General features: G+C 36.3%; 1 protein-coding gene across 1 annotated transcript in view; it reads right to left on the reverse strand.

The window, feature by feature from the left end:
* ANLN (anillin, actin binding protein) overlaps positions 1-26055 on the reverse strand; it is a 41777-nt gene that overhangs the window by 14494 nt on the left and 1228 nt on the right. Inside the window, exons 2-17 of the mRNA XM_063304036.1 lie at positions 22663-22816; positions 21471-21731; positions 19727-20055; positions 19124-19316; positions 17469-17659; positions 17248-17355; positions 16019-16130; positions 13195-13308; positions 10680-10906; positions 10349-10497; positions 9730-9874; positions 8912-9047; positions 7793-7975; positions 5963-6089; positions 1162-1210; positions 1018-1074 (exon numbers count right to left, since the gene is read on the reverse strand). Of these exons, the coding sequence (XP_063160106.1) occupies positions 1018-1074; positions 1162-1210; positions 5963-6089; positions 7793-7975; positions 8912-9047; positions 9730-9874; positions 10349-10497; positions 10680-10906; positions 13195-13308; positions 16019-16130; positions 17248-17355; positions 17469-17659; positions 19124-19316; positions 19727-20055; positions 21471-21731; positions 22663-22816 (2535 nt within the window). The remainder of the gene's footprint in view (positions 1-1017; positions 1075-1161; positions 1211-5962; positions 6090-7792; positions 7976-8911; positions 9048-9729; positions 9875-10348; positions 10498-10679; positions 10907-13194; positions 13309-16018; positions 16131-17247; positions 17356-17468; positions 17660-19123; positions 19317-19726; positions 20056-21470; positions 21732-22662; positions 22817-26055) is intronic.

Below are 26055 nucleotides of genomic sequence, written 5' to 3' on the forward strand. Positions count from 1 at the left end.
CACATGTATTGGTGGCCTCAGAAACTCCAGTGATTCTTCTGAATGTATTCAGTAAGACTTTTTTTTATAGAATCTAAGCCAAGTTTAGTTTATTTGTCTATACTGGCTCTCTATTTCTATAATGCAGGACCCAGAATAATAGATCTGAGTTTTAAGAAGACAGATTCTGAATGAGTATCCAAAAAAAAAAAAAAAGCTTTGAAAAATACAGTGAGAGTAATTTGGCAGTAGAATTACCAATTACTCAGAAAGGATATTGAGTCTTCTATATTGGTTGTGTTCAAATGAAAGCTAAGCAGCCACTTGTTTGGGTTGCTTTAATTTAGATTCATACTTTGATCAAAGGATTAGACTCAATGGCTCCTACTAACTCTATGATCCTTTAACCCTTCCCATTGAGGATATAGATACTGAATGTCTTTGGCAAGTACAACATGTACTTTGCTTTTGCTGGGACTGTCATTCACTGCCATGTTAGAATATGCTAGGTATTTAGTTTGATTATTCCCATCTGCATTTTGCCATCTTACGGCTAGATTCAGTTCTTTTTCTTTGGGTCTACTGAATGGCCACTTTAAGAGCATTCTCTATTTCTAGTGATTGTGCCTTTGCTGGCACAAACTGTTGATGAATCTTTGATATAAGTTTTCTTTTTTATGATTATTATAGGGATGGGAGTTGCAAACTTACTACTTTCTTATTAGTCAAGTATTTTGAAAGAACATCCATTTGGTATCTGTATGTGTATTATGTTGGTTGCTCTATCTTGGTAAATTCTCTTGTTTTTGTTAACTTGGATTTGGGATTGCAGTAAAGCTACTGCACCATTTTATTTTATCAACTTAATATCTATTGAGTAACAAACTAGAATTTAGTATTAAGAAACTTTGGGAAGAACATTTTAGTCAACACAATATTATATGGTCTGCTGGTCTGAAAAAATCTATTTTTCTTCTTTGCACTAAGTTCTTTTAGCATTGGCCCATGACAGTAAGATGTTAGAACTATCCTCTTTACCTTTGACTTAGTTGATTTTTTCTTCTTATCAACACCTGTGGACTCTTTTTTCTGTACCTAAAGAAGAAAAAATGTACCATTACAGACCACCGACCACCTAAACATTCTCTCAAAAGAAGCATATTGAAAAGTGATGATACATACCAAGCTATACACTTCAATGTTTATCTCAAAGTCACTGGACACATTTTGCCTTTAAAAATAGAAGATAAAATTAATAATCAGAACAGACATTAAAGCTATGCCTTGACAAGAGGCTTTAGCTCTTAAATGTTCTCAAACCAATATTTTAATGACTGAATATTTCCAGGACTGGCAGAAGGAGTATACAGGTAAAGTGTAAGAGCTTAGAGACCTTCAGTGTAAGATCCTAAAGACATTTCACTATTGTACAAATTAAAATTACCACAGATACGTTCTGTTCACATCTTCCAACAAAGATGAAGTGTATATGATGAAAACTCCACCCTAAACTTACTTTCGTTTCCAAAATTTAAAAGAATAAATTTAGCAGTTTGTCCAAAAGCAAGCAAGGAAGGAAAGAAGGAAGCCACACTACAATTTGTTACTTACTGGAAATGAACAGCAGCTGCTATCAGCCAGACAAGAAAAAAAATGAAGACAGGGCAAGGATATTTGATAGCGCAACCAATCCAATCAAACAATTTGAGAAGAGTAGCAGGGTGGGCTTCTGGTGGGAATGGCGGACTGAATGGCTGTGCCCGCTATTTCAGCAGGGGGAGCGGACAATGCGGCAACTTTTTTTGGGCTCAGGCAGGCTTTCCTGAACCCTAGAAATGTTCTCCGGATCAAGGAGAATACTTGGAATCACCCCATCTGTCCTCTGGAATGGTGGCTTGCAGCCAGGAGATCACAAACAGCATTTTGCGCTCAACTGGTAAGGGCACCTGGGAGGCAAGAATGTCATCATTCCCAAGCTGTGCTGTAGCCTTAAAGGGACACTAAGCCAGGCCACCCCATTTCTAAATCACCAATTTGTGGGGTTTTTTTTAAGTATATGTACCCCAAGAGAGGCTTTTTACAGCAAGGAGAAGCTGCTTCTCTTGGTGCTTAAAAATTTAAAAGTAATCCCAAAAATAGCATTAAGTTTTGGATTTCGTTTTCCTTCCAAAGGAAATTACAAAGATTGAGTAAACAACTGTCTTCCTGTTACCGGCTGATTTGAACCTTCAGCTTTCTATCTTTACTTTCCCTTGAGAACAGTCTGCTATTCACTCTCACTTTATATAAACAACTTTCAAACTTTCCCATATCTTCGACTTTCGTTGATTAAGTTCCTGGGGGAGCCATAATCTACTGCATGAGACATGGAGGATTTCAAACGAATTCTTTCTGACCTTCACCAGGACTTCAAACAGATATCTTTGGACTTTTATCAAACCTTTATGCAAGATATGCAGGACACTATGGAAAATATGAGAGCTATAATGTGTCATCAGGCTGGGGATGTGGTGGATGACATTGAGGAAGCTAAGAGCAATAGAAAGGTTTCTTTTAAGACTGAGATCAGGATTTTTATCGAGATGCTGGATGAAGATTGGATAGTGGAGCTGGAGAAATCTAAGGGAGAGAGCAATCTGCAAGCTATAAATAAAATTGATCTCCTGGTGGAATGCCATGAAAAGAACTTGGAATTTTTGAGCGGGGCGGTTGAGCTGTTTGATTTCCCTAAGAGGAAAGCTCTGCACATATTTTGGGGATATGTAACTGCTCTGGTTTATTTTGAAGTGGGATAAGGGTTGAAGAATGTTCATCTGGTTTGCTTTAAGGATTTGACTGATGTTATTTGCCTGTTTGGATTTATTGGTTTGAATTGGCTTTGTTTTTTGGGTTTATTATGATTGGGATTATTAAAATTGTTATACCATTAAGTATAATAGCTGACAACTTATGTACCTTTCAATTTGATTTATATTATAGTAGACAGAAATGTATAGAATAGTGGTAGGAAGGGAATAATTAAATCTGTTTTATCTTTTGGAGGGGAGAAAGATGTTTAGGGGATTTATATGAATTTTTTTTCTTCATTTTAATATAAGGGGGAGGAGTAACTATTTAGTGATTTTTATTATGTGTTAAAGGGGAATGATTTATAGAAATAATGTGGTGTTTTGGTTTAATATAGTGTAAGCCATTATGGAAATTTTGTATATCCGTGCTGTTAAAAGTTGGAAGCCACATCTTTCTGTAAAGTTAAAAAAATTTTCTTCTCTTGTGTTTCTGCACTTTTTTCTTCTTTTTCTGTAGTTTTTTTTTTGTTTTTATTGTGGTTTTTATACTTTCTTTGAAACTCAGTAAAATTTACTTTAAAAAAAAAAGAGAAGAGTAGCAGGGCACATACAAAGTTGCAAGGCTAAAATGCAAGTGACTGCAGTTAATTCCCTCCCTCCCAAGTATATAAAAGGGGAAGGCTAGTATCATTTTTTTCAAGGATTCCAAGAATCAAGTTTTGATTAGATTGACAGACTCATGAACAAAAGTATTTAATGTGTTATGTCTTATTCTGCAGTCAGAAGGCAGGAATCACTAGAATTTTTCTACTCCTTGGCTCTGCACCAGCCCATTTTATGGTCTGGGTTAGGAAACCTAGAATATCCATTTGTTAGAGTGTTATCCCTCTTGCCTTATGAAGGCTGCACAGGAGGTGACATGCAGTTAGGTCGCATGCAGTGGTGAAAGAGGGGTGATTCCACTGGCCTTGAAGGAAGTGGTGGTATGCCCCCTCAAGAGAACACGGTGGATCCAACAATCCTGGACAATTTTGAGAAAGTGGTCAGGTAGTAATTACAGAGGACCCTGGCTGAAATGGATTATCTGAACAATTTCATCTGGGTTTCAGGTATGGACATAGTACTGAGACATAATGATTGTGCTTGTTGATGACCTAAGGCAGAGCTGGGACGGAGGTGATATAACTACTGTGGTGATCCTAGATCTCTTGGTGGCGGTTGGCATTACAAATCATGGTAACATTCTGGACTGGCTGTGGGAGTGAGGGCACAACGTTACGGTGGTTCTCCTTTCTCTGGCTGGCTCAAATCACTGTCGCAGGGGGAGAGGTCAAGCACTAAACCCTTGATTTGTAGCATGCTTCAGGACTCAATGCTCTCACCTCTCCTGTTTAAGGCCATTGGGGTAGGTCATTTGTCAGTTAAAGGTCTGGAATCATCCATATGCTCATGATATGAGCACATCTCAACCTCTGGCCAACCAAGCAATGTTGTCAATGTTTGTTCAAGGCTGCTGGAGTGTGGATGGGAAGCAAGGGGTTCAGGCTCAACCTTAGCAAGACCAAGTGGCAAAGGGTGCTTGGTCTTCCCATTTCTAGTCTTGCATGGGATTGCAATAATTCACTCAGGGCTTCTGGGCAATATGGTGGTCTTTACTGACTATTACCTACTGCTCAGGGAGCAGGTGGCAGCTGTGGCCAGGAAGTCCTTTGTACAGGTTTGATTTGTGCACCAGTTGTACTCATTCCTGGATCAAGAGGCTCTTCTCAAGGTTACTCATAAATCGGTCACTTTGTAGATGAACTATTACAACACACTCTACATGGAGCTGCCTTTAGAGACAACAAGAAGCTATATTTGGTCCAAATGTTACAACATGAGCAGTGATGGACAAGCCTCACTACATGAGCTACAATGGTTGCCAGTTGGCTTCCAGGTGCAATTCAAGGTGCTATATCTCCTAGAAAGCTCTATATGCCATGGGGTCTTGCTATAATGTTATCTTTTTAATTTTGTGAATCTGCATAGAGACATTTTGGGGTTGGGTGGCCTAGAAATTTGACAAATAAAAAAAATACCACTATCCATATTCTGTGCAGAGGTTTTATAGCTGCTGTGTTGTGCTCTATGAAGAAAAGGAGAATAATCAGGCAAATAATAAAATAGAGAAGCACTTTCAGAAATGGAGTTGGTTCTTCATCTTAGGGGCAACAACCATTTTAGGAAATGGGCACAAATGTGTGATTTCACGCAATGCTGTCAACATTGAACAAGTAAAACCAAATAAACATAAAATCTAAATACCAATAATTTAAAATGGCCAATTTCCTGACACCTCATTTGAAAACAGCCAATTTTTCAGGGCTTCCTATGAGACTGAAAACTATCCTTACATGCTATTTAGTGGCTAATATAATTCATACATTTAATTCCTTGTATAGGCAATGGTTTTTGCACTTTGAAAATTTGAGTGGAATCCAGGAAAGGCAAACTTAACAGAGCAGTAAAAGTACTGCCTGATGCAGAAATTTTTACATCATGGCAGCATGAGGGGGTTCCACTACTTGATCAGCCTCCATCTTTCACTGCACTAAATACACCTATGGAATTAGTTTCTTTTGGGGTTATAGAAAATGCTGTAGTATTCAGTATGTTTAATATTTTTATCATCAGGTTTGTTGGAGGAACACCCCCCCATTGGCGTCATTAAGCAGAACAGAGAGATAAGGAGAACAGAGAGATAAGGAGGCAAGAACAAACTAAAAGGATGTTGCTGGTGACATTCAGAGAAGAAACCTGCTGAAAAGGGGAAAAAAAATCACACAGGTAGGTTGCTTGGCGTGAGATGAATGAAAGACTTGAACTAAGCAGAAGCAGATACCTAGTTGTAGCTATTATTTAAAAAGTGGAAGAAAATAAACTCAGCAGACAAAAGGGCAAGAAGATCGCTGAAAAACATGTTGATTCCATAATTCTTGCCTTCAGAAGAATAGGAAACATGATAAATGCTTCCCAGGCTAAACAAAGTACTTTTAAGCTTTTACTGGTTCTGATTTTTAATGTTTGAAATATCATAGCACTACCATGGCAAACAAGATACTTAGTTTTTAAACTAATTTTATATATATATTATATTTCTGTACAAAGAAGCTTATTAGTGCTGACATAAATACAAATACTAAAATAATACTTACAGTGTAAATGTTGTTGTAAAAGAAAGGGCATCTCCGCTCAGAGAATTAGCAGTACTTGCTAAAGGTGTCGCAACCATATTCTCTGCACCTGATTTTAGCATTATTATGTAGTAGTAATTTGCTGTTTCTGTGAATAAATTAATGGCTTATTTACTTACTAGATTTAGATGCCACTTTTCTACTTGGAAAGAACACTCATAGCAGCTTACAATAAAAACAATACACAAAACAAAAATAAAAAATGCAAGTAACAAAAAGTAGTTAAATAAGACTATAAAGTTTTGTTCTTCAGCTTAAAGACTGGTTTTTTTTCTAGGAAGATGCCTTGTTACCTAATTAAGTAATAAATCTGGAAGGAGTCTTTGGTTCAAAATTGAGCCAAGACAAATTCAACCTACACAAGTGTTCCAAAAGTAATGCATAAGTGGGCTGCAAATATTTTTAAAGTAAGTTTTATACCAGCATGCTGAGGAATTCTGGTAGCTGAAGTCCACACATCATAAAGTTGCCAAGGTTGAAAAACACTACAATACTGTATACCATCTGTTATAGGTGAATACAACTCCATTCAAACTTACGGGAAGTTTTTATTCACCCTGAAATACAGTGTAACAAAGTTCAGACTGAGCATAAGCAAGAAAAACCTATTCAGTAGGTGTGTGTAAAATGTGCCATGTACAAATCATTCTGCGCATGTTGGACAGTCTGTACCCAAACCGAAACATGATGTAGATGCTTGGATACAGATACAGATGGAGCCAGGGTTGACTGTTCTGGATATGGAATAAAACACAGCTGCTTCATGCATAAGTGATGGGGCAGGGGAATTAGACAAGGAAAAAGCCAAGGTCAGGGCTTTCCTTTTTGATGATGGAGACAGCAACAACCAAGGGGAGGAAATAAAGGAAAGGCACTGGGAAAAATTGGATAGAGGCAGGTTGGTGGGACTGCTATGCTGGGATATCAGTGATAACAGCTAAGGAAAGGCAGGGGTGGTAAGGATGGGACGGTGCTGAGAAAATAGGAGGATGGATGGACTGCACATAAGTCATGTGAAGTGTGAGAGAGAAGCAAGCAGTGCACACCCATAAAATTACTCAATGATCCTTCCCAGTTTTTGTTTTTGCTAAACTGCAGCCAATTCAAAATGGTTTGACAGAACTTGTGAAAGGTGATAGGGTTTTTTTTGTTCAAAACAAGCCATTCTTTGTTTTGTGCATTAAGTCCCAGTAAGTCAGGATTTCTCAACCAGGGTTCTATGAAATCCTTGAGTTCCACACAAGAGGTCATTAAGGATTCCCTGGGAGATCACAATTTATTTAAAAAATTATCTCAAATTCAGGCAACTTCACATTAAAGAGGTAAATTTCATTCTTTATTTTCAGTTTAAGAACACTGTTAGTGCATATATCCAGGCCTACACATGAAATGAATATAATAATTTTGTAGCTTCTGGCCTATATTTGAGCATGAATGTGCAGGGGTTCCCCAAAGCCTGAAAATATTTCAAAGGTTCCTCCAGAGTCAAAAGGTTGAGAAAGGCTGCAGTAAGTAATTCAAGAACTACTGCATATTACATTATCTCATCATTATAGCAGGGCTAACCCAAGCCCACATCAAGGGGAAGATACTCAAGACCAAGACATTGTATCTAAGGCAGAAAATTTCAGAAGTATTTCTTCCTACCTTGGCAATAAAATAGGAAAATAAAGTACTACCAGTTTGCTGTTATTTTTTAAGACTCTTAAAAGGTGCTGCCTCATAGTGCTTGATGGTAGTGCCAAGCCTTACTACACCATAATGATTATCATACAAATACAAGAATGTTACCTGCTTTCTGGATAGTACTGCATACAAAATCTGCTTTTAAAGGTAGTCGCATTTCTGACAGAGTGACAGATCCTTTAGATGGTGAAACTCTAGAAAGCGTAGAATCAGCTTTTATCTTCTTATTCTGAGGACCTTTATTTTTAAGCTTGTTTAACTCTTCCAATAGGGCTGCTCTTTTTTCAGCTTAAAAAAAATTAAAGAGTTAAAATAGCTTCCCTTGACAATTAACAATTATCTTCATAAAATAATAACCACTTATCAGAAAACATATGCCACTTTATAGAAGTCCCCTGATGGATCAAAACTAGCAGTGTACAAATTTTTCATTTAAACCATTTTGAGTGTGAACATGTTTCAAGAGAAAAATGGGCTGTTTTTAATATTTCAAGTTTCCATGGTTAGAATAGCTTTGCCTCAAGTACAAAACACTGTTTTGAATTCAGTGTATTTCCAGAAAGCTCAAAACAACTATTCCATGTGCAAAATAGCAGTTTTATGCTTGAAATTGGAAGTTTAATGAAGTTTCATGCTTGACACAGTTCAAACAGAAGCATTTTCTGTACATCTTATCAAAACCATCTAACTCAGCACAAATTCAGCCAAAGTCAGCCAGCTTTAATAGCTACTCCCCAAGGTAACACAAGAAAAATGATGCTTTTTTTGTTCTCAGACCACAATATACAGGGCTATAATCTCTCTAAAAATGAAAGCTTCATTTATTTAACAAAAGGGATCAAAACAAGTAAATTTCAAACTGCCAATGCTTTTTCAATAATTGCTGCTCTATTCAGGTTAATGAAAGAGGGAAGATATAAAAATATATCTACCATAAAAATCATTCTTGAGGCATGATATAAACCCTAAAGCTTCTCTTAATCATAATGAAAGTTATAATTCCACAAATATTTGTTTATTGTTTTTGCCTCCTTTTACTGGTTTTTAATTCTGTAAGCTGCCCAGAGTCACTGTGAGTTGGCAGCCATATAAATTTGTTAAATAAAATAAAATAAATAAAATAGGTACTTTAAAAAAATCACTTGATCTTACGGGTTATAAAGCACATAGTACCCTAAATGATATTCTCTGCAAACCCAAGACTAAATAGACTAAGCATCATACTTGCAATAAGAAGTAGTCTCTCAGCTTCTGCTTCTTCTTGTGATCCTCTCCCGTGGTCCTCATCAATACAGCAATTAAGAGCCTGGCTTGTTTGATGTATGACAGTTTGTTGCAAATTAATTTCATTATTCAGCTCCTAGATGTAGTTGAAATTAATTAAAAGATTTCTCCTTACCTTTTTTGTTAAGTTACCTTAACAAAAAAAAATTTGTGAATAAAAAATAAATGGCCCTTTCTATGGAGAAAAATAGGCTCTATCATTCAAGATAGAAAAAACATAATATACATCCAGAAGTCTTCCTGAACTGAATACTTACACCCATATATAGAATTACAGAACAAGTTACTGCACTGTACTGTGTATTTGCATTCCTGCACCCCCCCCACCACACACACACACACATCGAGTGGGCCTTTTTTGACATTTGGAGAAAGGTAAGGGTCAAAAACAGCTTAAGTTACCCATTTCTCCTCTTAAACAAAATCAGGTTGGGAGTTATGGCGGTAGTTAATAGGGAAAATGAGTACCTTAAACTTCTACAGTTTGCCCCTTGGATCCCTAAAAATGAAGTTGAAGAGAAAACATTTCAGTCCTGTCATTCCAGTGACATCTTGACATCACTGGAATGATGTCAAGAACCCTCAGGTAGATCCCAAAGGTGATTCCTAGCTTTAAAAAAGTTCCTATCCCTGCAATAAGTGATGTTTATCAAGTACAGACATAAAGCTACATCAGTTAGCAATGGTTTAAGAATACAATCACACAATTTCATATTTACTCTCTTCTCATATTAACTTGAAGGTGGAATTCTAACTACCTGTAACTTGTGTTTAATATTAGTTTGATCATTTCCATTTCTCTTCTCCTCAAGCCTGGAAGATACATCTTCTTTACGAACAATTACTTGTTTTATTGATGGACGATCGGTTTCCTTAAATCTCTGAGATCGATAGGCATCAATACTTCAAGTAGAAAAAGTCCAGTTTTAGAAAAATACAAAAAAAGTATTTGACTTATTTTACTCCATTACTTGATATACAAGGATAGATACCACCGCAAAGCTGGTTGACAGATATTATAGTCCCTCTTCTGGGAGGAGATGGGCGGTGGCAAAATTTGAAAAACAAACAAACAAACAAACAAGAGCAGAGATGAGAGTTTTTCAAGTATTATTAGAGTACTTCGTGCTTCTGGTAAATTAGATTGTTTTGTATAGGGCCTGAATGTTTGGTAGATTAAGTTTTTCTACACACTCACGTTTCTTCCATGACTTCAGGAAGCACATAGCACTGCCTTTTTACTTCACCATTGATCCAAGAATAAGTTTTGATTAGGCTGGGCTACAACTAAAATCTTTGTTGTTCCTTTGGCTAATTTTACCATCATTACTCCAAAATGAGCCATGGTTCTACTAAACTTTCTAAATTAGAAATTACCTGTAAAGGTTACGTTCTTCTGAAAAAGATCCAATGCTGCTTCCAGATTCAGTTCTGCAGACAGACATTCTCTGGAATCTGATGGACTTTGGACTATCATCACTTGCAGTACTTCCCTCAGCAATTGATTTACTAGGGGAAGCAAAAATCTGGAAGAGAGAAAGTTTGAAGCTACATTAGACTTTTATTGTAACAAAGGGATTTTGTTAATGTGGGGAATATCCAACTGAAAACATAAAAAAATTGATATATTTTCTCAAATTCTTGAGAACCTAGTTAGCCATGCTGGAGATATACAAGTAATATAGCTATATTTAGAATTTGCCCTTACCTCTGGACTTGTAACAGCAACAGCCTCTGTTAAAGGTGTTAAGAGGGACATTGATGAAATATTCAGTGTCTCTTCCTGTTCATCATCATTCTCAGCTTCTAAAGTTATACTCATTTCTTTTTTAAGTTTCTCTATATCAGACCCATCTTCATGAAGGACTTCATCAAAGATGTCACTTATTACCTTTGCACTATTCATCTCATCATTTACCTCAGTTTCTTCTTCACCTGGACAGTGATATCAACAAGTTTTAACACAGACTAAAAACACAAACACACACTAGAAACAAGATTGCAGAAAGAATGACAAAAGGAAAGCATGAGGATTTTTTTTTTTGCTGTTTTTAAGACATGACTCTATTATGGGAACGAATAAAAAAGTATAAATCTATATTATATTATCATTTAGATTACATGTTCATCCCAAAAGTCTTAAGCTTAGCAATTGCAAGGGGGGGAAAAAGAAGCAAAGTAGCCAACAATTTCAAAATAACCCAAGGGCATAAAAATCAAAACTACAAAGTCTTGTAGTCTTGAAGCTAACATGCCAAGTATTAAGGATTCTAATCTTAGGACTCAGAATCATGTTTGACCCTACAGGCCTGATGCTTCTGATGTTGTTAGACAGCTACCAATTTCACTGGCACCGTACCTGCATAGAAGAACTTTGCAGTCGTGGCTTCTTTCCTGAATACTTAGGCCAATTAACCGTGGAGAAGGCCAAATCAGTAGTAAAAGAATTGGGGATTTTGATCGACAACAACGATATCACCAGTGCTCCTGAATTCTATTGCCAAATGTTAGATGGCTGCAAACCCTCTACAGCGGGGTATCTATACAATCTAACCCTAAGCAAATAAATATGGGCCTTTTCCAGAGCCCGCTTTGATGCCCTCCCTTCAGCACTGCTGGTGGGAAGATTTCATGGGACTCCTTATTTACAGAGACTTTGCCCTTGTGGATCCAGGGAGGTAGAAACTCTTGCCTATGTCCTTATATGGTGTCCTTTCTATGGTGCCCCAAGACATGCTTTGATCTCCCCAATCATTTCTAAATTTCTAAATTTGAGGGTCATGCTGATAGATTTTATCTTTATTTCTTTTTAAGGGATGCTGACTCTACACTCATACACCAGGTGGCCAGATATTTTTATCAAGTTATACAATTGTGCAAAACTTTTAATTAGATATGTTGTTTCACTGTTTTCCTTTTTTTCCTGATAATGAATTGTGGGACTTAACTATTTTTCTTCTTCTGTTGTAAAGTCTGGTTAAAGACTGTAAAGATATTTGAAACTACAACTACAAATTAAAAATTGCATCTTCAAAAGGATGTGCAAACCAATGATGATAGGAAAATTTGCCCCTTTGTAGACACTTTTGGTCATATCATCCCAAAAGGAAAGAAATTTTTAAAATTGAATCTAATGTCAAATGGCATCTTTAAAAGGAGATGCATGGGGAAAGTCGCTAATAGTGCCCATGAAAGGCCAGTTGTTACTGGTAATAGTCCACGCTGTTACTGGTTTGCAAGTTGTTTTGAAAGTGTGATTTTAAATTAAATTGAATCCAATTAAAAACTTTATTTTAAACATTATTTGCTGAATACAACATACACCCATGATCACGGGGAATTAGAACTGCCTATTGCATCTTCTAGCCAGTTATAGCCCAGTAAAACTGTCAATCGAGAGAGTGAATACCAGCAGTTCTTTTAGGCATGCCTTGGTTCCCTGCTATCATAAGCAACTATTGCCATCCTTTAGGCAGAAGTGTCTATACTTAGCAATTTGCTTCCACAGTTCATGTTTTTTCTTTCCCCACAAAGCTAACAATTAAGTCTTATTAATTTTCAAGTCAACCTGAATTTTTTAAAAAAACTAAATTTTCTTCAAATATTTGTGTTCACTTGAAAACAAGACTAAGCTCATATGATTAAGATAAAGTGGCTAGATTCACAAAGAAAAGCTTGCCAAAATAATTTATAATTGGAGCCATCCAGCAACTCACCCTTAGCAGCAAAAGAATATATGTTAACAGGGCTTTCCCTTCTGGCTCTATTAAAAATTGGACAATATTCTGCCTGCAGTTGTTGACAGATGCATTTAACCATACTATTAATTTCTGCTCCCAGCATTTTTATTTTTGTCTTCCCAACTGTTCTTCACCAGAGCATTGGTTTGGAGCAGTAAAATTTTAAAAAAATAGTAAATAGAATTTCATGTCTGTTTGCTTATAGTCAGCCAGCAATTTCCTTTAATTTCAGCAACAGACACAAGATGTTTGTCATTTTCTGGTATCTGAACTTGAAAGACATAGCAAGTGGTACAGGCTAAATTTAACAAGTCCAACATTAGTAAAGAACTAGGGTTTTTAATAAACTGTTACCAAACCCAGAGAAACAGAACACAAAATTATGGATTTTTTTGCAGGTAAATGTGATTAAGTCAGGACATTGCTTGCTAGTGTTATTATGTAATACAACCATTTCAGGATACAGAGTTAGGAAATACAAACCGTTCTGTTTGTCAGGAAGTTGCTCAAGTTTTGAGTTAGATGCTGTTTTTACAGGAGTCTTTGGTGAACAAACTTTCAGAGGACTGAGTTCTGCATTTTCATTTTCTGAAGGACCTAAAATTTTCCAAGACAATGACTTAAGAAAAGTAACTAGGTATTTTGTTTTAAAACACACTTCTACTGAGATAATTTTAAAAAAAAATTCTCTTAACTTGGTTTCAATTTACTGAAGCACTAGGAGCAATGTTAGCAGAGACTGGGACAAGAAAATCACTCATCTGGCAGCATTATCTTTTTTTTAATCTGGCATTATTTTATCAACATTCAAACAGATGTGATCTACAATTCAAGATACCTCATATCACATCTAATTGACAAGGCCAGATTTTTCCCCCCTCATCCCTGGAGCAGGGATGGGATGGGGATGGGAAGAAGGTGAATAAGGTAAGATTTGCTCTGATGAACAATTGTGGAAAACATCCAACCAAATCTAATGTGTATAAACATATTACCTATTTTAGTATTACAAATATTACATATCTGAAATCGTAAGGGAAACCATATTGTGATTCCTTTTATCAAAAAGATAAAGGGTAAAGTTAAAAGAAAAGTACAGGTACCACTTGGTTTTGGCGCTTAATCAATCAGTTCCTTACAGACCTTTTAGCCCTATCACACAAATATCTGCAGATAAATGGATCACTTCTGTAACATTTTTAAAACAGAATCTACTATACTGTCAGATATGATTCCTCTGGTAATGACCTCCCAGATTGGCTGCCAAAGTTGATAGCTGAGGTTAAAGATCTTATTGCCCAATTAAAAACAGGTAAAGTATCTGGGAAAACAAAGATTGGTGGGTTCTGGCCACTCCATTTACACATATCAACAACACAGGCCAATTTCCATCTGATTGGAATCAGGCTAATGTTGTACCATTACACAAAAATAAAGGAAATAGACTTGACCCTACAAATTATAGGCCTATTAGTTTATTAAACACAGTGAATAGACTTTATGCCAGATTTTTATATCTAAAATTAGTGGATTGGTACAAAATGAAAATATCATTGAAGAAAAGGCTGGATTTAGAGGGGAATGATCAGCATTAGATCATTGTTTGGTTCTCCATCATTTGGCAGAAAAATATTCTCCGCCCCTTCAAGGTTCCCTTTTTGCAATTTTTGTTGATTTTAAGTCAGCTTTTGACCTAATACCAAGAGAGAGACTGTGGGCAGTCTGAGACAGTCTACTAGTGGTAAAAGGCTGCTCCTACTTATTCAGTCACTTTACTCAAATACCTCTCTGAGAACTAGATGTACTCCTTGGCGACATGATTTCTAAAGCAGTCCTAACTTATAGAGGTGTAAGACAAGGTTGCATATCAGCTCCACTACTTTTTAATCTATATTTATATCCAGTAATCCAAGTGCTTGCTGTTTCAGCCCATCATCCATTTTTTTTTTTAACCAGGCAAGTATAGCACAGTGTACCTCTACACCTTTTGTAAGATTTTACCACTTAAAAGAAGTCCATTATATCCCTGCAGCTTGCAGGCTTTTGCAAGCTAAGGTAGTCCCTCAGCTTCTTTATGGCTCCCAAATTTCTCCTTTTGCAAAGCTTAACATTCATGAAAGTATTCAAAGTAAGTTTTTTAGAGCCATACAAATAGTTCCAAAGAGTATCAAAAATGCCATCTTACATGTAGAGAAAGGTACAATCTTGGACGCTAGAGCATGGTTTCTTCTAACTACCTTTTGGCTAAAGTTAATCCTATTTCCTATAGGTTTGGCCCCATTAATACTTAGAGATTGTTTTAAATCATAATGGCTTTAAAAAGCCATTGATACAATTCATTTACTGGGCTTCTCTATGAAAAGTATGTGCTCATTAGGATTTGATAATGCTAGAACTGCCTTCAAACAACAAATCTGGGATATAGATCTCCAAATAAATTTAAGCAAGGGGTCACACCCCAATATTTATCATATTCTTCCAAAAGGGTTCACTCCACCTTCCTATTTATCATCCATTATGATTCTGAAATTTCGTGAGGCCTTCACTTTAGCCAGGCTGGATGCATTGCTCTCAGGAGTCTTTTTTGGATGTTTTAAGGGTACTCCTGTGTATCTTTGGTTATGTCCATGTGGTGATGGCTCAACAGAAACTCTAAGCCATACGCTACTATGCTGCTCTCTATATAAAGACTCTAGACAGATCTTCATTCATCCAGTCTTGAAGGAACTTCTGAGTAGGGAGTGTGATTTCTACTTAATGTTACTTCTTTCAGACAACTCAAAAATATCTTCCTAAGTCGCCCAGTTTTGTGCTACCATCTGTACAATATGCTGCACCATTAACTAAGTTTGGAACTTCTTGTACTATTTTTATTCTGTTTTATTTTATATCAGTTCTTATTTTTAGAACCTATTATACTTGTTTTTCTGATACACACACACACACACACACGTGTGTGTGTCTAATGGTTCTATTAGATATTTTATTGTATCTGGCCTTACGGCTGTAATAAACTGATATGATTTGATTTACAGCTCCACATTTAAGTTCTTCAGTAATTCTTTCCATGAGCTATTTAATATTTATTGATCTCTAGAAAATATCTCGACAACCTTCACTATCAGTTGCCTTGCTAAATAAAAATTCCTTCTCACACATAAAGAACAAAACTCTAAATCAAAATACAGATGTTCTGAAATATAAAATCATTTTTTTCTAAACATTTTCCAAAGCATCACTTAAAAAAACTGTTTTTGCATATCCTAAGCCTTCACTGACCTGCAGTTTTAAGGTACTTTATTCTCACCTGAATATGTACTTTCTGCTACTCTCTCAAGTGTTGTCAACTTTTTTACTATTAATTGGGAACTGGCATCTGCACTTGGGAAGTGCTTTACATCAGCATGCGTCTGATTCTCCTGGGTGGAAAAACATACATCACATTTCGTCTATATTAACTAGCTGAAATAAGTGTGGGTATATATGCATAATGAAATAAAGCTCATCCTTTATTGACATTTTTGTGTAATCTCTCTCTCTATATATACACACACTCACAAGGTACCATATATAGGGTGTACCAAAACTTAGGCCCCATAGGCCAATCACAATTTTTTATTAATTAATACTGTTTTTAAAATAAAATGTTATACTGTACTTAGGAAGTAAGGAAATGTTTAGAAGAAAATGGCAACCAATTCAAACTTTTAATGGAATTTTGATACAGGTAGTCCTCACTTTATAACCACAATTGAGACCAGAATGTCAATTGCTAAGCGAAGTGGTCATTAAGTGAATCTTACCTGCTTTTGGTGGTTGTTAAGTGAATCACCACAGGGGCTAAGCAAACCACGTGGTCATTAAGCAAATCATGTGGTTCCCCATTGATTTTGCTTGCCGAAAGCCAGCCAGGAAGGTTGAAAATGGCGATCATGTGACCACAGGAGGCTGCAGCGGTCATAAATGCGAAGTGGTTGCCAAGCACCCAAATCATGATCATGTGACCGTGGGGATGCTGCAATGGTCATGTGAGTACTGGTTTTAAGTTGGGTTTTTCAGCACCGTCGTAAGTCTGAACTGTCACTAAACAAATGGTTAAGTGAAAACTAGCTGTAATACAATGTCTATGGGGCTTGGCTTTTTGTATATCTTGTATATACTTTTCTTGTTCTCCCAATAACAAAGTTTAGCCTGTTAATAAGCTAAAATGTGCATGGAGTATATCAGTACCCATGTACACATGGTCCATGACACTTTTAAAATAATTTCAGATCGTTCTTTAGAATCTGAATTCTAAAGCAGAGATATACAACTTCTGTATAAGGATGTTTGGCATCTTGGGAACTGAACTTCCAAAAGTGCTGCAAAGAGCTAGAACAAAATCTAAATTTGATTTCATTTATACTGAAAGTACAGTACAAGTCCGGTAATAACAAGTAGAGTTTGTGACAGCACATAGATTTGAGGACTTAGGTTTTAAACCTCTGCCCCAAAAAGATACTACAGGTTTCCTTAAAACAGATTTTAACATCTTACTGGTTTTATCTCTGGAGGCTTTTTCTTGGGCTGCTCTCCTTTTTCAGCACTCCACAAATTGCTCCTGTCAAAGCGACCTCGAATACATGCAAGTTCTCTTTCCCGTTCCTGAACAGGCCAAGGAAAAAATAAATGTAATCTGAACATTTCTCCAGTAGATATCCAATGTTCAAGACTGATCAATCCCCATGTTTTAAATACAAAGTTATTTAAATACATACTTGTTTTAGCTGCTGGGCTAGACTGGAAGCTGAAGATGCTTCATTCTGCCTAAAGAGTCTTTCTTGGATTGTCTTTGTGTTTGGAGTGATAACTGGAGTTCTGTACCCTCCCACGATAGCGGGACTTTGTGTAGTGTACTCCTGGCAACGCTCTCCAAAACGCTCCAGAAAAGGCTTGATGCTTGAACCTCCTAAAAGAATAATGGATTTTTCTTTGTTAACAAGTTTACATCCTTTATCACCAAGAAATGATGAATTGCAGCACGAAACTATCCTAAACAATTTTCCTATAGAGGTCATATCCTATATGATAACTAGATGCCATAAATGAAGAAATCAACTGTTATGACTTAACTAAGACACAGATTACTAAACCTGTAAACATTATAATATGTACATAATATATATACCTTGCAATCTAATTCTGTGCCAAAGGGCATGTGTTTTTATACATAAAAAATTTGGAATTTGGGACCAAACTAAGTTATGCAAATCCTTCATTAAGTTCCATGGTCTTCTGAGTAGATCATGATCATGAACATTTGAGTAGAAATGTTTTCTGGTTATTCCATATTAGTTCAAGAGAATTAGTTTCATCTGGTTACTTTATGGCTTCCTGTGCAGAAGCCCAATCACTTTTATATAGAATCAGTATTATTGACTATTAGCAGTATCTCACTGCAATCATATAAAATATGGCCCCAAAATATAATCTAAAAAACCAATTATTAGCTTGCTGGGGCTGACTCGAGAAAATGAGAATTACATTTATATGGAAGTCCAGAGTTTTTCACCCCAGCTATCTTGCATGTAACCTGACCTCATAGCTTCCCACTATACCATTCTACGTTAAAGACGCACAATCTGCAGTATTATAACATGGACAATGCACTGTCTTGTAAAAACATTTTAAAATTATATTAAACATATAGAATTTGTATGTTTCAAGATGCTGTTTGTATGAGTTGTAGAATACACTTAATGTTAAAAATCACAAATGACCATTGTCCAAGGACATTATTTTGAGCTACATTTCAGTGGAATATGCTAATGCCATTTTTGTATATAGGATTTCAGGTTTTCACCTGTATGTCTCAATCAGCACAATCAAACTTAATTTCAAATCATTTCCTGCATAGAATTTTGCTCCTGCTTAACATGTGGTTGATTTTACATGCTTAGTGTAATTGTTCAATAATCCTTTTAAAAACTGCACTAAGAATTCTATAAATAACAGGAATGCGAGGGCAATCTGGCTGCGTCATCTGTCACCCCATTGATTGCCAGGGTTGATTCGGCTGATCTGGCTGGCTAGGCCGGTGTCCCCTTCCTCCCTCACCGCTCCATGTGCGTCCCTCCCAAAGCTGTGTGCTCGGTGGAAGAGGACAATCATCCCAGATAGGAGTGTACCGATCTTCAGTCAAGGGTATAAGATAGCTGCGCTCCCCTGCTAGAACCTCCAAACAAGCTCAAGGTTATAAATAACAGGATAAATACTGCTAAATTACACGGAATGCTAGAAACAATAGATGTAGCACTCAGGTTATTAACTAGCCAGATATTTACCAAATGCTTTACAGAAACATATCTTGCATACAAGTACTTAGTTAAAACTACAAAAAACACTACTTTAAAATACTGAAGTAATTTTTTACCTGGTGTGATGGGCTTATCTTTGTGGCCAACTTGTACATGCGTTCCTTGTGTTTGCTCTTCTTTGGCAGGAATTTCTTGAGGTTTTGGTGTTAGGTTAAGACTGCCCTTTTCTTGTAGCTTTGGTTCCTCAATTTCTTTAGCATGGTTGCTAGTAATTCCTGAAGCTTTTGTTATGGAACTACTAGTTCCTTCCTAGATGGTTTGAGTGGGGAAATATGATGAATTAGTTTAAGATGACCACCAAAATTATTCCAAACATTTTGATTGTTTATAAAACAACGTTTCCAGATGTAATGTAACCTTCTGTGGAAGCACTGCTCCATAACCAATATGTTTTTAACTGTTCTATTAGTAGATTATCTATTATTTGCCTGTGACTTTCCTTTTCCACAGTATAATTTGAACAGTGTCTGCGAAAGTACTTTCTATCAAATTTAGTGTAGCGATACATTTCTAAGTACTTGCCATTTATGAAAAGATTCTCATAAATCTCACTTTTTAAACAGAACTTATTCCCTATTAAGCCTGGTTTGAATTACAATGCAATATTGTCATTTTAGCAATCTAGATAGGAAATATACATTATAAATATGATTACTTACCAATATCCCAGAGATTGAAGACTTATTCACATTCCTTTGTGAACAGAATGTAGCATCCTGCTTCACACTGCCACTATTGATTCTAGCAGATGCTCCACTTGTAGTGGACAATTTGGAAAAACAAGTAGTACCAGGCTGTTCTTGTGTATTGTTTTGCTTTGCAGATGGATGGCTTAGGTCATTTTCCCAGGAGCCAATTGTAGCAGCAAGGTTAGCTAGACGACCTCGTCTCCCTATTGGGGTATAAGCTGTAGCAGGAAGTTGTTTGGGTGGGGAAATGACACATTCTTTTGACAGGGTAGGAGTTATGGAAGTACTTTCAGGCAAATCTGCAAATTGAAACAGAATAGAACAGTATTTTAAAGAAATGTAGTAAAGAGATGTCAAACTTTCTGAAACAAGTTAGAGTGTACAATTTAGACGCATCCCCTTCTTTTGCAGTCACTTGCCATGAAAAAACACACAATCCAGAAGGGGGCAGAGGCTACTTTGCCCTTCTTACCTCCCCATAAAACAGACAAAAGGAAGTGCATCTACTACAGAACTCTGACACTTCAAAACCTAGTCTTAATATAAAGAGGCACTTGGGGTATTTTAAGCTGAATACAGTTGAAGTAATTTCAAACAAGCACAGATTTATCCTTAGCCATTACACAAATCTATAGTAATTACATGGAACAATCTTTCTGAGAGTACTTCCATGCCACCAGTTTCCATCTCCCAATCCTTTACAAATCAGTTTGAAACTAATGGAGATTTCTTCCCTTCTTGAATCTTGAAATGCAGAGCACTTGTAAAAAAAACAGCGAGCCAACCAGTGCTTATCCACTTTCCAGCCATTTTACAACAGAAGAGTACAAAGAAAAGCCAGTGTTCTCTCTGAGGTAGCACCAGCTGTAGAATACCTCACTCTCACTTCATAAAAGAAAAAGTGTCCCAACCAATTTTTCAGTGCATGCATTTATCTGGTCATTTGCAAAAAAAAAAAAAAAAAGAGTAAACTCACTAGGATGGAAAGCTATATGAGGGAAGGCTGACTTGAAAAATGTGAATAAAAGCACTAAGTCTTCCAAAGGTTTCCTGGCTAATACTGTGCAGAGAGAAGTAGCTGGTTTGAATCCAGGAACCAGGGTGAGGCAACAGCCCCTATCAATGCTAGTTTATATAAAAATATTAGCTTTCCTGCAATTACAAATAAACTAAATTAATAACAAATTCAGTTCTCAGAAACAGACAAAACAAGATTAAACATACATGGAGCCAATTCCAATGGTGCAAAGCAGAATTATAGAAGTGCCTTAGGTAACAATTGTGTTAAAACTATGAGCTGGCACACACATGTATGTAACTCTGGTTTTTTAACTAAGCCACAGTTTGTTAGATTCATAAATCAATGCAACTTCAACAATCAATACCAAATAAACCACATTATGCCTCAGTACCGTATGATGAAAATATCCAGCCAAGTAGGTAGCTACATTTTCAGCCAAGTTTTGTTTTCAATACATGTTACTGGCAGTAACTCATTGGCAGACTCACCAAACATTTGTAATCATGTTTGGTATATCAGGTCAGACTACTTCTGTTCCCCTCTCTAGGACTGTACACTGCAGACAAGTTAAACATAGATTAAAAAAAGAAAAAACAGTTTCATGCCCTGCTTTTTCATCCAGTGTTTGCTCCCTGATATCATTGCATAGGTTTAGTCTTCAGCTTCATGTGTCATTTAGCACGAAACACATACCATTCTCCCAGCAGCGTCGCTGTTCAGCCAGCTTCTGCATACGTGTTTTAACTGAACTAACCGAAGCCAGTTCAGGTGTAGAGTTGTGTTCTTCAATCTCTGAGGATGGGGCAGCAAGCTGAGAGGTAGGAGTCACTTCAGGAAGAACTGGGTTTATGGAGGACAAATTAATTGGATGCGTATTCTCTGAATTAGAAACTGGAATTTCTGCATTGTCCGAACAATGTCTTTTGGATGGTGATGGCTTTGTACCTGGTTTTGCTGTAGTTTTGGAAAAAAAGAAACAACTGAGTACTTTTGTAACTAGAGTAGCAATGAATACAGCATTCAGTTGAAAATAAATTAAGATTTCACAGATCAGAGTATAGGATCAATTCACTTAGAGAGCTTCCAATTTAAGACATTTTGTAAGCAAAACAAGCTATTCAAATATATGGCAGCAGCTTGTTTACACAAGAGTTTTACAGGCTTCTTGGCTATAGCTGGTTCTATGCTTTGTATCATTTTGCCAATAACCCACCCCCTAAAACTTCTTAGGGAGAAATGCACGCTTTTTGTTTGGAATCCACCAAAATAAAAACATTACTTTCATACAAAAAAAAACCTCTGAACCAGTAATCAGAAATGGCAGGGCTGATAATTTTTACGATGAAATTTCATCTAATAACTTTTTTTTAAAAGATCAGTCAATTTAACAAGCTTATCCTGCTAAGCAACTATGTTACTCCTGCTACTACCACCCAGTCATGCCTTGTAGAAAAAAACAGTTTTTCATTATTCGTTGATATCCACTGATAATTGATAAAAGATTTGGCTTTTTAACTCCAGATCCAAATCAGATACAGCAAAATCTGAAGCAGCCATAGGCAAACCTGGCTGTTTTCAAAACCCGAGTTCCATAATTAATCAATCATTGGGCTTACGGGCAGCTCCAGTGATCTGACCGAGAGGCGTAGAACTCCCCAAATACAAAATTTGGGATTAAATCAAATCTAAAAACAAATTATATATTGTAATTGCATTCCCATTCAGTACAATACAAACCAATTCATCACCTGGAGGAATACAACAATCTGTAATGCATACTCCTGCTCCATATTTGGTTTATGGCATTTTAATGTAAATTTGCTGTAAAGAAAAAGACAAGTATGGTTGTGGAGTAGGCAAAATGTTACATCATTGTGAAAAATACCTTCTTCATTAGGCTGAAGTGCCTGGTTACCAGCTTCTGACAAAGGTTCTCTATTCCTTTTTGTTTGAGCTGTACTCCGCACTCCTGCTGTGGGACGCCCAGCCATCTTCTTCTGTAAATTCTCCCTCCTGGCACGAGTTCGTTCTAACAGTTTCTAAAATGTTCATAAGGATCATCACAAATGTTTGCTAATAACTAAAGTGATTTTTGTATAAAATAGTTTTATGAACTAGTAGCAAATTATGTTAACTTGGTGATAATTCTTTCTAAACCTTTTTGACCACTGAGGAAGTAATACAATGAGATCTATCAACTGAAATACAGGTGATCCCCATTTAGCAATTGCCTTGTTTAGCAATTGTTCCTAGTTATGACAGTGATGAAAATGAACTTTGTGACCAGTCCTTGCATTTATGACCTCTGCAGGTCTGTAAAGGAATGGAAATCTGAAGATTATAAGCACAATCATGATTTCACTTAGTGGCCACCTTGCTTAATGACTTTGTTGTCAGTCCCAGCTGTGGTCACTAATCAGGACTAACTGTATTTTATCAGATTTCTTCAATGAAAAAAGAGAGATTACCTCATTATAGGTGCTAAATTTATTCTGCAATTTGTTAATTCACTTGACTGAAGTGCAGAATAACTAGAATCCATATTAGCAAACACTTTACAAGCCGTGAATAATCAAGGCAATGTTTAAATTAAATATAACTGTAAAGCCTATAAACCCTACTGTTTAAATAATATCAATGCAATACTATTATATAACATATACCACACTATTATATAAGATTTTTATATTTAGTGCCTTCAAGTCAGTTTTTGACTCCTGGCAACCGCCTGGACTTGGCAAGGAATAATATAGTTGGATGTTGTTATGAATGCATCCTTGCCAATCAACAGGTTCAACCATTACTACTCAGACATCCCTAGTACAGATCTAGCGGGACAGAAGTTCTCCATCACATTCTCAAAAGATATATCCCAATCCTACCCTCTGCTGTAGTTTCTGAGGCCTTATATTGCATCATCTCTGTTTCTCAGGGTGAAAGCATTCATTGCCAGCACTTCAGCATAATCTTCTGGTTACCTGGAACACTGCATTTTCTTTTGTAATTTTTCTATATTTTGCCTTATCTTTTAAAATAAAGTTTGAATTTGTTTTTCTCCAATGAGATTAGGGAAGAAAATGGTAAACCTCTAATCACATGCTTCTATATTAAGTAGCCAGGAGGTACCTTACTGAAACTATTTTTCCCCCCATCTTTTAATTGCCAGAAAGTACACATAGGTTGTAAAAACTGATCTCTCTCACAGACTAGAATGAGGGGTAGAATGTCAGGTAAGACATGCCTTGGAAGATAGGTGGTAGCTGCAGGAAGTACCAAGTTGCTACCCCCAAAGCAAGAGAAAGAGGCAAGTTGTGGACACCCAGAAAGCTTTTGATAGGAGATCTCGTTTACTATCATTCACAACTAATAAAATCAGGTAACACATAGTGTAATATTATATAATAATGCCACACTAAATGCAGTTAATTCTAATTTAAATTATTTTTAATGCAGCTATATTTTCCCACTTTTGAAAAGATAAAATACATTACATGCTACTTCAGCCTTTAATAAAACTTTAGGACAATTTTATTAGGGACTTTAACTGTTTAAATTTGGTTGACTCACATGTCCAATAACAATTTGAAAAGATGCTACAATGCAAGAGGTAAACAATATATTTTATTCTGGGAAATGTGCCAGTTGCATTCCATTTTTTCCATTATTCCAGCTGTGGTAATCTAAGCACTAGTCAGCCATTTATCAGGAATTCAGTACATTATAAAACTCTACTTTCTCCATATAAACGTTTTTTTCAATCCGTTCAATCATGTCCAATTCTCAGAGACTACCTGCAATTTTCTAAGCAAGGATTTTCAGAAGTGGTTTGCCAGTGCCTCCCTTCTAGGGCTGAGAGAAGATGACTGGCCCAAGGTCACCCAGCTGGCTTTTCTTTTATGTAGTGACTAACAGTTGACAATTATGCCTTATCATTTAAGTAAAAGGAAAATAGTATTGCTTCTAGATTCAAATATTGCATAGAGAGCAAGAATCGGTTTATATGATACTGCATTTCTGGTAAACTGAGCATCTACAATGTCATTAATGATTATTTATCAATTTACAATCATTAATTAAATTGGGTTCTCAACTTTTTTTCTCATGGCCCCTTTCTGAACCTCATTTACCTCTGTGACACCCCTCATAGTCACTGTTAGCTGGAAAAAATGGTACTTTATGATCTGCACTGTTTAATCTAAACTGTATCATGTAAAGACGTGGCCCCCTAGAATTATGGCATGGCTTCCTTGGGGGGGGCCACATGGCTCATGTTGAGAATTACTGAATTAGATTATTACTTGAAAACGGCTGTTATTGCCATTCTGAGCATACACAGTAACCAAACCAGGCTATAAGAAGCAGATAAACAGCCATTAATAGGTTTCAATAAGATTATGATGACAAAAGAAGACAAAATATAAATAAAGCCCAAATATTATTGCATGAAAAAAAATTAAAGCAATCTGAATTTCTTATAAAGAAGTTACAAAACTTCTTTATAGGAAGAAGTTGATAGGATTATACAGAATGTTCAGGGCAGTAGCATTTACTTTCTATCTTCATAATGCAAGGACTACTCTTGACTTTACTAAATGCTGCTAACCAAAGTCAATCAAAATAAAGTGATACAATACTAACTAATGTGTACTAGAATGATTCCATTTTTCTTTCCTATAATAATACATATGTTAAAGACATACACAGAATCATAATAGTTTACCGTGAATTGGAAATTCTGTTCCTTTTCACTAGTATGTTAAAAGCAAAGAATGCCCTTGGTGCAAGAAATATTTTTGGCCGCCAGCCTGATTACCTTTTCCATGATAAAGCAGCTTTTAAGAGCCAGCTAATTCAAAAACAGCATTATATTCAATATTGCAAAATGTTTTAATATGACATCTACAGATTGTATTTTTGAAAAAGTACAAGTACAAAAAAGGGTGTGGATTTTTTAAGACTTCCAAAATATGCCACACAGCAGTGGAATTGTTTAACAAGCCAAACTTGAAAAAGGAATTTCTTCCAAAGTACGTTAATCAAGTTATTCATTACCAGTCAAGGATAAGATTTTGAATATTTGAATGTAGTGTCAATCAGCACTGAATGGATAAGAACCTCTTAATGTAATTATGAATAAATTATAAAATACCTGTCCTGGGACTACAGAACAAACAGGGTTTGACCCCCCCTGTTAGGAAGTTAACTGTCATTGGGAGGCTGAATCCCTTGCTCCCAGAAAAGACATAACAGGAAGGGGGTGGGGTTATTTTATAACCAG

The sequence above is a fragment of the Candoia aspera genome, chromosome 4 (genome assembly GCF_035149785.1).
Source record: "Candoia aspera isolate rCanAsp1 chromosome 4, rCanAsp1.hap2, whole genome shotgun sequence".
NCBI lineage: Eukaryota > Metazoa > Chordata > Lepidosauria > Squamata > Boidae > Candoia > Candoia aspera.